The sequence below is a fragment of the Oncorhynchus keta genome, chromosome 11 (genome assembly GCF_023373465.1).
Source record: "Oncorhynchus keta strain PuntledgeMale-10-30-2019 chromosome 11, Oket_V2, whole genome shotgun sequence".
In the NCBI taxonomy this organism is placed as follows: domain Eukaryota; kingdom Metazoa; phylum Chordata; class Actinopteri; order Salmoniformes; family Salmonidae; genus Oncorhynchus; species Oncorhynchus keta.
Genome location: NC_068431.1, coordinates 15,312,201 through 15,329,505, shown reverse-complemented (window position 1 = coordinate 15,329,505; position 17,305 = coordinate 15,312,201). Strand labels below are relative to the sequence as shown.

Here is a 17,305-nt window from a genome sequence, read left to right as displayed (position 1 = left end):
CCTGAGGGGATACATAACATTGAATTGACTAACTGACATGCTTTCTTAATGGCCCCTGAGGGGATACATAACATTGAATTGAATTGACTAACTGACATGCTTTCTTAATCGCCCCTGAGGGGATACATAACATTGAATTGAATTGACTAACTGACATGCTTTCTTAATCGCCCCTGAGGGGATACATAACATTGAATTGACTAACTGACATGCTTTCTTAATGGCCCCTGAGGGGATACATAACATTGAATTGAATTGACTAACTGACATGCTTTCTTAATGGCCCCTGAGGGGATACATAACATTGAATTGACTAACTGACATGCTTTCTTAATGGCCCCTGAGGGGATACATAACATTGAATTGAATTGACTAACTGACATGCTTTCTTAATCGCCCCTGAGGGGATACATAACATTGAATTGACTAACTGACATGCTTTCTTAATGGCCCCTGAGGGGATACATAACATTGAATTGAATTGACTAACTGACATGCTTTCTTAATCGCCCCTGAGGGGATACATAACATTGAATTGAATTGACTAACTGACATGCTTTCTTAATCGCCCCTGAGGGGATACATAACATTGAATTGAATTGAATGACTGATGTGATTGTGTGATGTCATTGCAGGTCTTGTCTACCAGTACAATGAGAAAATACCCGTCCCTCCTCTCCCTGGCTCTGGTCTGCTGCTGCTGTAGCATACAGGCTGAAGTCTTCACCTCTATAGGTAAGCCTATATGTACTGTATACCTATACCATTACGCCTCTGTAGTGTATGCCTGTACCACTACAAATCTATAAGTAGGCCTATAGCATTACCCTTATATGTATGACATAACATCTGTAACGTCGTTCTTCGTTTGTAGAAAGAGAGTCGGACCGAAATGCAGCGTAGTGGTTACTCATGACTTTAATAGAAAAAGTGACACATGAAATAACTATACAAAATACAAAACAACAAACGGAACATGAAACCTAATTACAGCCTATCTGGTGAAACTACACAGAGACAGGAACAATCACCCACGAAATACAAAGCGAAACCAGGCTACCTAAATACGGTTCCCAATCAGAGACAACGAGAATCACCTGACTCTGATTGAGAACCGCCTCAGGCAGCCAAGCCTATACAACACCCCTAATCAGCCGCGATCCCAAATACTACAAACCCCAATACGAACATACAATATAACATAAACCCATGTCACACCCTGGCCTGATCAAATAATTAAAGAAAACACAAAATACTAAGACCAAGGCGTGACAACATCAGGGTTTTGTGTGTAGAAAAGTATTGAGTGGGCTGCCTAAATGTTTTTTCTGACCACCTAAGTCCAAACAATAAAATCAAACGATAATACAACTTTTTCAGTGTAAACTTAAACAACTTAAACCAGATATAAAGTATTGAAAAAATATATAGTATTTAAATAAAGACTCTTTGAGAACTAACAATCACCAAATTAAAGCTAGACTGTCAGGGAGAATCTAAAATGCCAAAGATGATGCATTCAGGAGTATTTTGTCATGGCATGGGACCCACATTGATTTGGTTATAATGTTTGAGTCACTCAGATAGCATAATAACGCATAATAACATGGCATAAGTCAATAAAATAGTTATCTCGATTACATTTTCTATGTCTCTGAACTCTTCTCACATCTGACCCGCATAAAAGCAGCAAAGCTATCAACGGAAGGAAACGCCTGCATCAGACAAAGCTTAGGAGAGTTTACATCGTTCAAAGCAGCCTTATTAACAGATTTTCTCAATACAACAAATATTAGTAACTAAGCAAGTAGAAGTTGTTCTTATTCAGTCCAATTTCTGAAATAACATTTTGAACTTAATTTCACTCCAAGGGGCACCAGACGCCTGTATAATGTTAGTTGAAGTAGTAATTTACTTTACTTTGCTTAGTTTGGCAGCCATTAGACTAAGATACAAATGTGCCGTGAATCTGTTTCACTGTCCTCCTGGCAACCGCATTGAGCTCACTCCTAACTGTCCAGCGTTGCTATGGAATTGTTTTCTGCATACATCGGCATCCACACCCCCTTACCTCAAAGACACATGGGTATTTATAATGCGGTGTGGTTGGACACATAATACTACACAATCTCAGCAGAGGAGGCTACGTGTTGAGCATTTTTTTGCATTTTCACTTACTAAAGTCTGTGTCGGAAACTGTTCAGAAAATAGCTTAAATATTTCACGGACCATTAAACCGAAGCACATTCTGCATCCACTTTCTCTCAGGAAATGAGGATCATGGGAAATGACTCGACCTGGTTGCCTAACACGTTTATAACATATGTGTACAGTAGTCTGTTATAACACAAAAGATTCAGGATATTGAATGAGTCATCTTCAGTTTTCAACTTCACAGAATTGCTTTTTTCCCTTAAACCTTCTATTAGGTCAAATGACAGACCTGATATACACAGAGAAGGAGTTGGTTCAGTCCTTGAAAGAATACATCAAAGCAGAGGAATCCAAACTAGATGCTGTGAAAAGGTGAACACTACAATCTGTAACCATAGAATCTGTAACCATAGAATCTGTAACCATAGAATCTGTAACCATAGAATCCTTTTAGCCTTTTTTCCCCAATGATGTTCATTTGCCAGAATATGCCTAACTGACAGATGGAATAGGTCAGTTTGTGAGATGATCAATGATCGGATTGTAGCACGACTGGAGATACTTTTCTACTAGCCTGAACCTGACTCTTTCCCTCCATGTGCTGTAGCTGGGCCAACAAGCTGGACGTGCTGACGCGTGCCTCCACCTTAGACCCGGAGGGCTACCTGGCCCACCCCGTCAACGCCTACAAGCTGATGAAGAGGCTCAACACGGAGTGGTCCGAGCTGGAGAGCCTGGTGCTGCAGGACCCTTCAGACGGTACGATAGGGATGGAGGGAGGGAGAGCTTATAGCTTCTCTCTGTGTGGGTGTGTGGAGGCTTGTGGAGAAAGGGGTGTGGGGCCAATTGTGATCCATCATGCTCCAACCCCACATCTGCAGAGTAGAGTGGAGCTGAGAGAGAACACTGGCTGTGCAGCTGTAACTGTATCTGTTTACATTGGTCACGTCTTCAGTGTGTGCGTGTGCGTGTGCGTGTGCGTGTGTGTAATTGTCTTCTGTCTTACTTATATGTTTGTCTTTGCATGCTGTATGCACAGCCATGCAACCGAGCATAAATGTGGACCCTCCGACTTGGTGTTGTCAGATGTCTGGAAGGAGGCTAAATGGAAGGTCCAGTGTATTTGTTGATATTAGGGCTGGATTGTAACACACTCTGTGTGTTTGTTATCTAGCCATCACTAGAGGCAACAAAAATACCTGAAGATACCGTTATTATATCAGCTAGTCTCCCTTAGCCTATACGTCAGTGGTTCTCAAACCTCTCCTCAGTGACCTCAAGCCGTTCCATGTATTTTATATATTCCAGAGCTAGCACACCTGATTCATCTTGTCAACTAATCAGCAAACCCTTGATTAGGTGTATCAGGTGAGTCAACAAAATATTGAAATGTCTTGGGCTCCCTGAGGAGAGGTTTGAGAACCACTGCTATACGTGACTAGAATCACAGTTTACATTCTCTAGTTATCTGAACCTCACACACTAGATCACATATTATATCATTGCACACCAGGCAGCTCCACTGCAGATGTTCTGTGCTTGGTGTCTTTGACTATTTGTATGCATCCCAAATAGCACCTTATTATTGCTGAGCGATTAGTGCTGCTTGAGGTCGGTTCGGTTTCATTTCAAATTTACTTAAAATTATTACTGTTTTTGATTTCAGTATTTTTTTTAGACAGTAAATGCACTATGCGTTATGTGGGGGGAATGCTCTAACAACACAGAATAAAACAATTATAAAAGTCCCATGATGCTAGTGACTGCCCATTACTGCTTATCACTTATTAACCATCATTTCTTCATATGACTTTACTTTAATAAAATATTTGTTTTATTTAATGACTTTATTCCAAGTCATCATCTCATCTCTATAGAGCTGCTGCCAATGCTGTCTGACAAAATAACATTTTTAGTCATTTTTTAAAGTAAATAAGGCATACTTTTATGATCGCTGAATAGCAACTATCAATCACTTAGATCATATATTTTCAGGTAGAGATGCCTCGCGAAGCAACTGCTTTCTATCCCTCTCGCACATTCTCTCTTCTCTCCGTCTCCGTGTCTGCTCCACACAGAACAGACAAGTAAGCATGCAAAGGATTATGGTCATTGTAGTTAATTGTCGTGTTTTCTGCTCTAAACTATGTAGAATATTGGCCTGTTTGAAACTACAACTCCCTACTACATGGCACAGTTCAGGCTTGATCTGATTTATTTCTACAGAAACTTTGTATCGAGCTCACAGTCAATTTGTTATTTATGTGCCCTGGTCAAAAGTAGTCCACTATAAAATGAATAGAGTGGTACTTGGGACAAACGTTTCTATGACTCACAAGATTTGAATCATTTTAAACCGTTTCACTCTGTGTATGTATCACCCTCAGGGTTTATCTCCAACATGACAGTACACAGGCAGTACTTCCCTGACCAGGAGGATGAGAAAGGTGCTGCCAAGGCACTGATGCGTCTCCAGGACACGTACAAACTGGACTCTGAGAGTTTCGCCAGGGGCAAACTGCCAGGTAAAGAAGGAGTGTTGTTATTCTCTCTCTGACTCCCTGCAGACACAGATAAAATCACTCCAACACTGCCAAGGAAGATTCTAGAAGCCTCCATATGTGTTATCACAGTGTGTGAGCTGAGCGTATCTCAACCTGACCCTTCCAGAACGCTTCGAACAAGCTAAGTGCTTCTGCAGAGTGGTTTCTATTTCTTCCAGACAGATGTCTAACCTCTCCAGAAATACAAGCTAAAACAGAACAGCCTTGACACCAAGAGCAGATGCTTTGGCCACACATTCACTGTGTATATTTGTTTTACGACAAATGTGCATCCTTTCTTAGTATTCTAACCCACCACGTCTGACAACTTTGTCAGAAAAAGGATAAAAAGCAAAGTGTTTTGATTTTCCCCTTTTATTGTTGCAATAGAAACATAATCTACAGTATCACAGCACCATTATGGATTTATGGAGCAATTTTATGGAGTAAACCTCATAAACAGTTCATTAACTGGTTATAGATAGTCTTATTCATGGAAGTTGTTATGAAGTGCTAAGAACAGAATGGTACATTAATACTATACTGTACTACACTATACTAAGGGTGGCAACATTTCCCCAAATTCCAATACTTTGCAGAAATCCTGTTTGGAGGATTCACGGATTTCCTGCTAATTCCCTCCTGATTCCAGGAATCTTCCAACTGGGAATTCTGGAAAACCTGGTAATTTTGGGAAAGTTACTGTAATTTTACAACCCTAACTATACTATACTATACTATAACTGCAGGGATGCACCACAACGCCATCCTAACAGTGGATGACTGTTACGATATGGGGAAGACGGCGTACAACGAGGCAGACTACTACCACGCGGTGCTGTGGATGCAGCAGGCCCTCAGGCAGATGGATGCAGAGGAGGAGCACGTGGTGTCCAAGGCCGATGTCCTGGACTATCTCAGCTACTCCGTCTACCAGATGGGAGACCTGCCCCGCGCCATCGAGTTGACACGCCGCCTAGTGGCCATCGGTAGGACACACACGCGACAATACCACTGAAACATATTCAGAACTTGTTTAATATCCAGGAGCTTATTTTTAGGGGTGTTTGAGAACACGAGAGACATCTTTCTCTCTCACTCTCTCAATCTCAACCTCTTATACTCTCACTATCTCAATCTCTTATTATTTTACTCTCTCTCATACAATGTCACTATCTCCATCTCTTATACTCTCACTCTCTGTTACAATGTCTCACTATCTCAATTACTTATACTCTCACTCTCCCTCACACATTCTCACTATCTCAATCTCTTATACTCTCACTCTCTCACACAGATTCCTCACATAATCTAATATTCTCATGCATTCTCACATAATCACCATCTCACCAACTCTCATATACATCTTCCATAGTTCCAGGGTGTAACCAAGAGAGTGGTCATGGTTTACTATTTTGAACTGCATCAGTGATGTTGTGTGCTGAAGGCTGCAATTATGGCGATCTGGTTGCTTTGTTTGAATGTGAAGTTAAATGGACCAAACCCGATGGCGAACAGCTAGGAAAATCTACCAGCGCTGCCATATTTACCAAGGAAAGAATCAGATTTAAAAGAGTAACATTAGCTACTGTAGTTAGCTAAAATAACATATTGCCGGGTAGTTCCCTAGTTTTGGTATGTTTTTTTGTGTTTGTGGCAGGAAAAGGACAGGATAAGTGGCTGGAAAAGCGCTACTTTTAACCCTTTAAAGCGTTTGAAGTATATAAAGGGAAATACAGTACTAGGGAGTTGTCAGTAGATTGTTTTTGTCAAGGTAACTGTAACTGACCCAACTAATATACAGTGCATTCGGAAAGTGTTCAGACCCTTTCACTTTTTCCACATTTTGTTACGTTACAGCCTTATTCTAAAATTGATTAAATACATTTTTTCCCTCATCAATCTACACACAATACTGTATGGGATGCGTACTGGCGGCAGAGAAGTCAGGCACAGGAGAGCAAAAACTGATTTCCAACGGCGCAGTTTAATAAACAAAACCACCATAAACAGAACCATAAATCAATTGGTAAACAAAACCCATTACACACGAGCATAACGTGCACAAGCACTACAATAAACAATTCCGACAAGGACATGGGTGGAACAGAGTGTTAAATTCACAACATGTAATGATGGAATTAAAACCAGGTGTGTGGGAAGACAAGACAAAACAAATGGAAAATGAAAGGTGGATCAGCGATGGCTAGAACGTCGACCGCCGAACGCCACCCGAACAAGGAGAGGGACCGGCTTCAGCGGAAGTCCTGACAAGTACCCCATAATGACAAATCAAAAACTTTTTTTTTTAATGTTTGCAAAAAAAACAGAAATACCTTATTTGCATAAGTATTCAGACGCTTTTCTATGAGACTCGAAATTGAGCTCAGGATGATCCTGTTTCCATTGATAATCCTTGAGATGTTTCTACAACTTGATTGGAGTCCACCTATTCAATTGATTGGACATGATTTGGAAAGACACACAACTGTCTATGTAAAGTCCCACAGTTAAAAGTGCATGTCAGAGCAAAAGCCAAGTCGAAGGAATTGTGTCGAGGCACAGATCTGGGGAAGGGTACCAAAACATTTCTGCAGTATTGAAGGTCCCCAACAACACAGTTGCCTCCATCATTCTTAAATGGAAGAAGTTTGAAACCACTAAGATTCCTCCTAGAGCTAGCCGCCCGGCCAAAATGACCAATTGGGGGAGAAGGGCCTTGATCAGGGAGGTGACCAAGAACCCGATGATCACTCTGACAGAGCTCCAGAGTTCCTCTGTGGAGATTGGAGAACCTTCGAGAGGAACAACCCTCTCTGCAGCACTCCACCAATCAGGCCTTTATGGTAGAGTTACCAGACGGAAGCCACTCCTCAGTAAAAGGCACATGACAGCCCGCAAAAGGCACCTAAAGGACTCTCAGACCATGAGAAACAAGATTCTCTGGTCTGATGAAAGTGTCATGTCTGGAGGAAACCTGGCACCATCCCTATGGTGAAACATGGTGGTGGCAGCATCATGCTGTGGGGATGTTTTTCAGTGACAGGGACTAGGAGACTAGTAAGGAAAGATGAACGGAGTAAAGTACAGAGAGATCCTTGATGAAAACCCATTCCAGAGAGCTCAGGACCTCAGACTGGGGGGTGAAGGTTAATCTTCCAACAGGACAACGACCCTAAGCGCATAGCCAAGACAAGTACTGAGTAAAGGGTCTGAATACTTAAGTAAATGTGATATTTCAGTTTTTTTGCTTTGTCATTATGGTGTATTGATGAGGAAAAAAATATTCAATAAATTTTAGAATAAGGCTGTAATGTACCAAAATGTGGAAAAAGTCAAGGGGTCTGAATACTTTCCGAATGCACTGTAACTGAATGCAATGTTGCCATATAATCCCTAGTCTTGCCTCTCATCTCATAACACATAATGGCAATTATGAAATAACTGCAGTTGACTGACTCTAAAGACCACAAGAGGGCATCTTATTTCAGACATTCAATGTAAGTGTTTCTATCCTTGAAAATAAAATTTTAAAAATACATATTTTAGTAGCATGTAGAGAGAGACCGTTGTTATTCACTCAAACCAGTGATGAGAGTTACACATTGTCGAATTGTGAAATCACACAATTAATTAATGCTGATTCTAATATATTTCCCATGTCCTGTTAGTCTGCGTAATTGCATGACCCGTGGTGTCCTTACAGACTCTAGCCACCAGAGGGCAGGAGGAAACCTGCGTTACTTTGAGAAGCTGCTGTCCAAGCAGCTGAACGAGCTGAACCAGGAGGGCCAGGAGCCAGCCACAGAGGAGCCCATCCAGCTGGGGACCTACAAGAGGCCCAAAGACTACCTGCCTGAAAGGGAGATCTACGAGGCCCTGTGCAGGGGAGAGGGAGTCAAAATGGTAAGAGACTGATTGTCTAAGACTTTTCAATGACAGTTGATTAGGGGTAATGGCCAAAAGTTAGATTTACAATTTGTATGGCTATGCCTCGATAATGTCAATCTAGAGAGAGGCCCATGATGAATAAACTATCAGAGTGGTGACATGAATGAGGGATTAGTGCATAATTTGAGCTGGATCCTGCCGGACTGTTTTGTTCCGGAACCCATTTTCCAGGACCCGGTACCTCTCGTGGTATGAAAAATAATTTTCACTATGTGCAATGTAGAAATTTCCAAAAAAGCAATCAGGGTTAATTCAATTTGCCTCCTCTTTAATTATCCTGTCCCCTAAAAAACATAATGTGAAAACGTACCTGATATTCTAAGAATTGATTCGTGTTGGGCCGGCCCGGGTTTATGGTTTGAGCAACATTGTAGCCTATAGACCAACGCGTGACCGTTGCTGTGGTAAGAGTAGCTTGCGCCTGTATCTCTCACAGAACTGGAATGAGATTCCCTTTTTATGATATCTCTCTGCTCTGATAGACATGAGCCTGCAACATTCATCTCTCCACCTTTGCATCTTCATCAACCCTCAGTAAACCTGTGATTGACTAGATACAATGCTATTTCACAGTGCTGATGTAAAAACGAGTGTTATGGCTTTACACCCCATGCTATAATGTGGATAAAGAGTTACTTGTCTAACAGAACACAGAGGGTGTTCTTTAATGGAAGCCTCTCAAATATAATCCAGTTAGAATCAAGAATTCCCCAGGGTAGCTGTTTAGGCCCCTTGCTTTTTAATTTTTACTAATGACATGCCACTAACTTTAAAGCCAGAGTGTCTATGTATGCGGATGACTCAACGCTATACAACGCAGTTACTACGCTATACACATCAGTTACTACAGCGACTGAAATGACTGCAACACTCAACAAAGAGCTGCAGTTAGTTTCAGAGTGGGTGGCAAGGAATAAGTTCGCCCTAAATATTTCTAAAACTAAAAGCATTGTATTTGGAACAAAACACTCACTAAACCCTAAACCTCAACTAAATCTCGTAATAAATCATGTGGAAATTGAGCAAGTTGAGATGACTAAACTGCTTGGAGTAACACTAGATTGTAAACTGTCATGGTCAAAACATATTGATGCAGTAAAAGCTGAGATGGGAAGAAGTCTGTTTTTAATAAAGCGATACTCTGCCTTCTTAACAACACTATCAACACGGCAGGTCCTACAGGCCCTAGTTTTGTCACACCTTGGCTACTGTTCAGTCGTGTGGTCAGGTGCCACAAAAAAAGGACTTGCAATTGTCTCAGAACAGGGCAGCACAGCTGGACCTTGGATGTACACAGAGAGCTAATATTAATAATATGCATGTCAATCTCTCCTGGCTGAAAGTGAAGTAGGGATTGACTTCATCACTACTTTTATTTATGAGAGGTATTGACATGTTGAATGCACCGAGCTGTCTGTCTAAACTACTGGCACACAACTCTGACACCCATGCATACCCCAAAAGACATGCCACCAGAGATCTCTTTACAGTCCCAAGTCCAGAACAGACTATGGGAGGCACACAGTACTACATAGAGCCATGACTACATGGAACTCTATTCCACATCAAGTAATTCATGCCAGCAGTAAAATTAGATTTAAAAAACAGATTTAAAAAACACCTTCTGGAACAGCGGGGACTGTGATGCAACACACACATTAGCACAGACACATGTATACACACACACACACACACAATAACATACACACTATACATACACATGAATTTAGTACTGTAGATATGTGGTCCAGTAGGGGCCCGAGGGCACACAGTGTGTTGTGAAATCTGTAAATGTATTGTTATATTTTGTAAAATTGTATAAACTGCCTTCATTTTGCTGGATCCCAGGAAGAGTAGCTGTTGCTCTGGCAACAGCTAATGGGAACCATAATAAATGCAAATACAAGTAGAAACATACAGTGCCTTGAAAAAGTATTCATCCCTCTTGGCCTTTTTCCCATTTTGTTGCATTACAACCTGTAATTTAAATGGATTTTTTTAGGATTTCATGTCAAATCAAATCAAATCAAATGTATTTATATAGCCCTTCGTACATCAGCTGATATCTCAAAGTGCTGTACAGAAACCCAGCCTAAAACCCCAAACAGCAAGCAATGCAGGTGTAGAAGCACGGTGGCTAGGAAAAACTCCCTAGAAAGGCCAAAACCTAGGAAGAAACCTAGAGAGGAACCAGGCTATGTGGGGTGGCCAGTCCTCTTCTGGCTGTGCCGGGTGGAGATTATAACAGAACATGGCCAAGATGTTCATAAATGACCAGCATGGTCGAATAATAACAAGGCAGAACAGTTGAAACTGGAGCAGCAGCACAGTCAAGTGGACCGGGGACAGCAAGGAGTCATCATGTCAGGTAGTCCTGGGGCACGGTCCTAGGGCTCAGGTCCTCCGAGAGAGAGAAAGAAAGAAAGAGAGAATTAGAGAGAGCATATGTGGGGTGGCCCGTCCTCTTCTGGCTGTGCCGGGTGGAGATTATAACAGAACATGGCCAAGATGTTCAAATGTTCATAAATGACCAGCATGGTCGAATAATAGTAAGGCAGAACAGTTGAAACTGGAGCAGCAGCATGGCCAGGTGGACTGGGGCCAGCAAGGAGTCATCATGTCAGGTAGTCCTGGGGCATGGTCCTAGGGCTCAGGTCAGTTGAAACTGGAGCAGCAGCATGGCCAGGTGGACTGGGGACAGCAAGGAGTCATCATGTCAGGTAGTCCTGGGGCATGGTCCTAGGGCTCAGGTCCTCCGAGAGAGAGAAAGAAAGAAGGAGAGAATTAGAGAACGCACACTTAGATTCACACAGGACACCGAATTAGGACAGGAGAAGTACTCCAGATATAACAAACTGACCCTAGCCCCCGACACAAACTACTGCAGCATAAATACTGGAGGCTGAGACGGGAGGGGACAGGAGACACTGTGGCCCCATCCGAGGACACCCCGGACAGGGCCAAACAGGAAGGATATAACCCCACCCACTTTGCCAAAGCACAGCCCCCACACCACTAGAGGAATATCTTCAACCACCAACTTACCATCCTGAGACAAGGCTGAGTATAGCCCACAAAGATCTCCGCCGGGGCCCAAGTGGGGGGCGCAACCCAGACAGGATGACCACAACAGTGTGAACAGTGTAATGGACATACACAAAATAGTCCAAATTGGTGAAGTGGAATTTAAAAAACAACTTCTATTCTAAATGGAATAGTGGTGCGTGCATATGTATTTACCCACTTTCCTATGAAGCCCCCAAATAAGATCTGGTGCAACCAATTACTGTCAGAAGTCACATAATTAGTTAAATAAAGTCCACCTGTGTACAATCTAAGTGTCACATGATCTGTCACATGATCTCAGTATATATACACCTGTTCTGAAAGGCCCCAGAGTCTGCAACACCACTAAGCAAGGGGCACCACCAAGCAAGCGGCACCATGAAGACCAAGGAGCTTTCCAAACAGGTCAGGGACAAAGTTGTGGAGAAATACAGATCAGAGTTGGGTTATAAAAAAAGATCAGAAACTTTGAACATCCCACAGACACCATTAAATCCATTATTAAAAATGGAAAGAATATGGCACCACAACAAACCTGTCAAGAGAGGGCCGCACACCAAAACTCACAGACCAAGCAAGGAGGGCATTAATCAGAGAGGCAACAGAGAGACCAAAGATAACCCTGAAGGAGCTGCAAAGCTCCATAGCGGAGATTGGAGTATCTGTCCATAGGACCACTTTATGCCGTACACTCCACAGAGCTGGGCTTTACAGAAGAGTGGCCAGAAAAAAGCCATTGCTTAAAGAAAAAAATAAGCAAACACATTTGGATGTTTGCCAAAAGGCATGTGGCAAACTTCCCAAACATATGACCATTTGGTCAGATGAGACTAAAATGAAGCTTTTTGGCCATCAAGGAAACGCTATGTCTGGCGCAAACCCAACACCTCTCACCACCCCGAGAATACAATCCCCACAGTGAAGCATGGTGGTGGAAGCATCATGCTGTCGGGATGTTTTTTATCGGTAGGGACTGGGAAACTGGTCAGAATTGAAGGAATGATGGAAGGCGCTAATTACAGGGAAATTCTTGAGGGAAACCTGTTTCAGTCTTCCAGAGATTTGAGACTGGGACGGAGGTTCACCTTCCAGCAGGACATTGATCCGAAGCATACTGCTAAAGCAACACTCGCGTGTTTTAAGGGGACACATTTAAATGTCTTGAAATGACCTAGTCAACGCTCAGACCTCAATCCAATTGAGAATCTATGGTATGACTTAAATATTGCTGTAAACCAGCGGAACCCATCCAACTTGAAGGAGCTGGAGCAGTTCTGCCTTGAAGAATGGGAAAAAATTCCAGTGGCTAGATGTGCCAAGCTTATAGAGACATACCCCAAGAGAATTGCAGCTATAATTGCTGCAAAAGGTGGCTCTACAAAGTATTGACTTTGAGGGGGGTGAATAGTTATGCACACTCAAGTTTTCTGTTTGTATCACAATAAAAATATATTGCATCTTCAAAGTGGTAGCATGTTGTGTAAATCAAATGATACCAAAAACCCCCCAAAAATCCATTTGAATTCCAGCTTGTAAGGCAACATAGTAGGAAAAATGCCAAGTGGGATGAATACTTTCACAAGCCACTGTAGTTGCTGGAGTCAGTGGTGTAAAAAGTACCCAATTGTCATACTTGTAAAAGTTTAGATCCCTTCATAGAAAATGACTCAAGTAAAAGTGAGTCAACCAGTAAAATACTACTTTAGTAAAAGTCTAAAAGTATTTGGTTTTAAATATACTTAAGTATCAAAAGTAAATGTAATTGCTAAAATATACTTAAGTATCAAAAGTAAAAGTATAAATAATTTCAAATTCCTTATATTAAGCAAAACAGACGGCATAATTTTCTTTTTTATTTAGGGATAGCCAGGGCCACACTCCAACACTTCAACATAATTTACAAACATAGCATGTATGTTTAGTGAGTCCACCAGATCAGAAGCAATAGGAAAGACCAGGGATGTTCGCTTGATAAGTGTGTGAATTGGACCATTTTCCTGTCCTGCTTAGCATTCAAATGTAAAAAATACTTTTGCGTGTCAGGGAAAATGTATGAAGTAAAAAGTACATTGTTTTCTTTAGGATTGTAGTGATGTAAAATTTGTAAAGAAGGGAATAATAAAGTAAAGTACAGATACCCCAAAAAACTACTTAAGTCATACTTTAAAGTATTTTTACTTAAGTACTTTACACCACTGGCTGGAGGTGCTTCAGCACCCCTGATACATTGAAATACATTTGCCGAAGTTATAGAATTACTGCTGTCTGTTCAGAAATAATTTAAATAATTCAGAATACTGCACCAGGAGCAGACCTATAATTTAGCCACAGAGGATCAACAATAGCTTGTAAAAAAATATATATGTTTTATTGCCTATCTGTGGATTGTGTGTAGCCCAATCACAAGGCATGCCTACAGTCAGGAATGCACATTTGTCAGTGAACAGCATACAGCCGCCAAAACAAGCCTTTCGCAATATTTAGAATACAATCGCGGGAAAAACACAAGTTGGAAAGCAAATGGTTCCTGCTGAAAAGAGATGACTAATCTGACTGTAGGCTTCCAAATAGTTATCAACTTCCAAATAGGCCTATTGAGTGAAGAGAATTGTTTTAGAAAGTTAAACAAGAGCGATATAAGCTTTTGGCACGAGCGCATCAGCCAAAAGAGTGAGCTACGCATCATTCGGTGAGTCAGTGAAACTGGAGAGCTTTTTTAGGACTATAATTTCCTCCTCATATTGTACATTATGTGTGTCTCCACACACCTCGGTCTAGGCTACAGATGGATTAGAGACAAGGACGTTTTTATTGATCTCTGATTCTCAGTGTGTCAGTGTGAAAGTACCCTGTCATTTCGATCATATGTGATGTATTAAAAAAGATTCAGCTAAAGTTACCAATTATCAAAAATTTGTCGAATTGCATGAAATGCATTCATAAATGGCCCAGTTTTTCTCAGACTCTAGGGCCCCCCCTGTGTGTGCAGCTTCTGAAAGTGCCTCCACTCTACTGCTCTATGCCAACACGCAAGAGCGATGATATGCATGCAATGTTTTATTATACAGTTGTTTTTTTTCTGGTGTTCCGGGTACCTCAGAACCCCTCAGGTCACACCCAACTCAGCTCCATTTTCGTTCCGGCACCTCCCAATTTACAAATTAAGCACTGGAGAGGAGATGGGAGGTAACTTAACAGGGTTTTGGAGAAGAGATGTGAATTCCACTTTAACTCACACTCCCAACCCATTCCACCCTCCACCCCATCCAGACCACTGAGAGGCGCAGCCGGCTGTACTGCCGCTACCATGACGGGAACAGGAACCCTCGTCTGCTGCTCCAGCCCATGAAGGAGGAGGATGAGTGGGACAGCCCACACATCGTCCGCTACCTCAACGCTCTGTCAGACCAGGAGATAGAGAAGATCAAGGAGCTGGCCAAGCCCAGGGTGAGAGGAGCAGCAAACTGGGCCAGTTCCAGTTCCACTATAACCTTAGATTGTCTCTGTTAGTAGATGGAATACTATACCGTATGTCTCAGTGGTAGTATTGAAACATCTTATCATAAGAGAGAGAATATCTCAGAAACACACTATGATGTCAATATTAATTTATACTCTATATGTCTTTGTATAGCTTGCAAGAGCTACTGTTAGAGACCCCATAACAGGCATTCTGACCACAGCAAACTACAGGGTATCCAAAAGGTGAGTCATTATGTAGATCATGTTTAGTCATGACTCATCTCTGGGTGAATGAGTCATGTTGTTGGGTTGAGTCAGTGGATGTCTTGTCCTTCAGTGCGTGGCTGGAGGGGGAAGACGACCCTGTTATTGAACGCGTCAACCAAAGGATAGAGGACATCACAGGCCTGACAACGCAGACTGCCGAACTACTCCAGGTACCGATCACATACATAATACATACAGTCTACCCATGGCCGTGGGAGGGGGCTGGGGCGTTAATTTCAACTTATCAGATGGTGCTGCAATCCCCTCAGCACCCCTACTTCCTGCGGCGATGAGCCTACCTGGTAGACATAGATAACTATACATATCGTGTTAGACAGGGGTATACTGTAGTTTACCTGTTACACTCATATCAACATTGGGCATCATGTTAGAATACCACTCTTCACTTTGTGAAACTTAGCTGATCATTTAATAGTCATCTGGTTTTGTGTGAGTCGTTGTAAACTTCAGGCTTCAAAAGTTATCTGATCGGATTTCGGCAATCGGATTTGATTAAATGCATAGAAATAGGATGAATAGAACAGGCGTATCATTGACTTGAATGGGGACGCCCATTCTGTTAATTATATTTCTACGACTTTAATCCTATCTGATTCAAGAAACCCGATCAGTTAACTTCTGAAAAATGAGGCCCAGAGGTTGTCCAATAACTTAGCTTCTACTCTTTGTCTCACTAAACAGATTGCTAACTATGGGGTCGGAGGACAATACGAGCCACATTTTGATTTCTCCAGGGTAAGGGTAACCTCTAGACGGGGACTAAAGTGTGCTCTCTGTTGCATCTGGGAAGGGATGCAACAGTCATGTAGTCGTTTATCCTGCTGTGATCTATAGAGAAGTACGCTTTCACACGTGTAGCCACACGCCACTTGCTTATGTTGTTTTTCTCCATTACAATGACAATATATGTTGACCTAAAAATGTATTAGAGCTGCACATTTAGCTGTCAACATGCAAGACAGTGTCAAAGGTCAATGTGGACCTGTAAAATTAGGGGGATTCTGGCTCTCACTGACTGCTAGAGTCTGCTTCCCAAATGGCAACCTACTCCTTAAGTAGTGCACTATCGAGTAAAGGGAATACAGTGTCATTTGTGGCACAGATAGAGTGTGTGTATCCAAGAGGGGCCCTGAATTCTTAAATGGCAGATTTCCAAAGGAGACCTAGATGACAGTTCAACCACGTCCATAACCCCAAGGGCATATTCCTAGAAGGAGAATAACTCAGAGGCCATATTCCTAGTAGAGTAAGAATAGTTAGGAACAGTATGTACAGATATATTGGCAGCCTTGCATTTTACAATGGAGTGCAACGGAGCAGAATGTTCTGTTTTTTTTTTACCCTGTAGGCAACTGCAACCTACCACAGGTGAAATAAACAACATCATAAACAAGAATCCTTACCTCCAACAAAATTCATTTGAATTTTATAACATTTATTAGTCGAGGACATTTTTTACTTTGAAGTGAAAAATCTCAATTTAAGTTTAGACAAATACATGTGTAAACAAATACATGTGCACACACAAAAAGTTATCAAGTTCAATTTACTTGAGAAGAAATAGTGAATCATGCAAAAAACAAGACATTCAACACAACGTCAGAAGCTGGTTTGAAGTTGTTGGCATGCAGATCACAGCATGATGAAGATTGCATTTTGAGCCTTGGGGACCTCAGGTTTTATATTCAGTGAGTATGTTTCTTCCGGAAGATTCAGGAAGATTTCAGACTGCACGCAAGATGCTCAGGTCCTCAACCCAGTGGTAGACAGTGTCTCCACTGATTCTTAGCGGCACCCAGTTGAAGTGCACAACGTACTGTATCAATTGGACTACATGAAAA

At 41.8% G+C, this 17,305-nt stretch overlaps 1 protein-coding gene and 1 long non-coding RNA gene across 5 annotated transcripts in view; both read left to right on the top strand.

Annotated features, from left to right (window-relative positions):
• Window positions 1-17,305, top strand: part of p4ha2 (procollagen-proline, 2-oxoglutarate 4-dioxygenase (proline 4-hydroxylase), alpha polypeptide 2) — a 68,000-nt gene that overhangs the window by 43,731 nt on the left and 6,964 nt on the right. For 3 of the 4 annotated variants that reach the window (XM_035779679.2, XM_035779678.2, XM_035779680.2), the window contains exons 2-11: window positions 636-735; window positions 2,430-2,526; window positions 2,762-2,913; window positions 4,542-4,679; window positions 5,447-5,686; window positions 8,404-8,603; window positions 14,985-15,161; window positions 15,349-15,419; window positions 15,514-15,613; window positions 16,146-16,199. In XM_035779679.2, coding sequence (XP_035635572.1) covers window positions 654-735; window positions 2,430-2,526; window positions 2,762-2,913; window positions 4,542-4,679; window positions 5,447-5,686; window positions 8,404-8,603; window positions 14,985-15,161; window positions 15,349-15,419; window positions 15,514-15,613; window positions 16,146-16,199 — 1,311 coding nt within the window. In that variant the 5' untranslated portion in view covers window positions 636-653. The remainder of the gene's footprint in view (window positions 1-635; window positions 736-2,429; window positions 2,527-2,761; window positions 2,914-4,541; window positions 4,680-5,446; window positions 5,687-8,403; window positions 8,604-14,984; window positions 15,162-15,348; window positions 15,420-15,513; window positions 15,614-16,145; window positions 16,200-17,305) is intronic. The other variant, XM_035779681.2, reaches the window with a different exon arrangement.
• Window positions 11,054-11,496, top strand: LOC127933094 (uncharacterized). The gene is made up of 2 exons (XR_008147347.1): window positions 11,054-11,238; window positions 11,335-11,496. It is a non-coding gene; the product is annotated as an uncharacterized LOC127933094 (long non-coding RNA).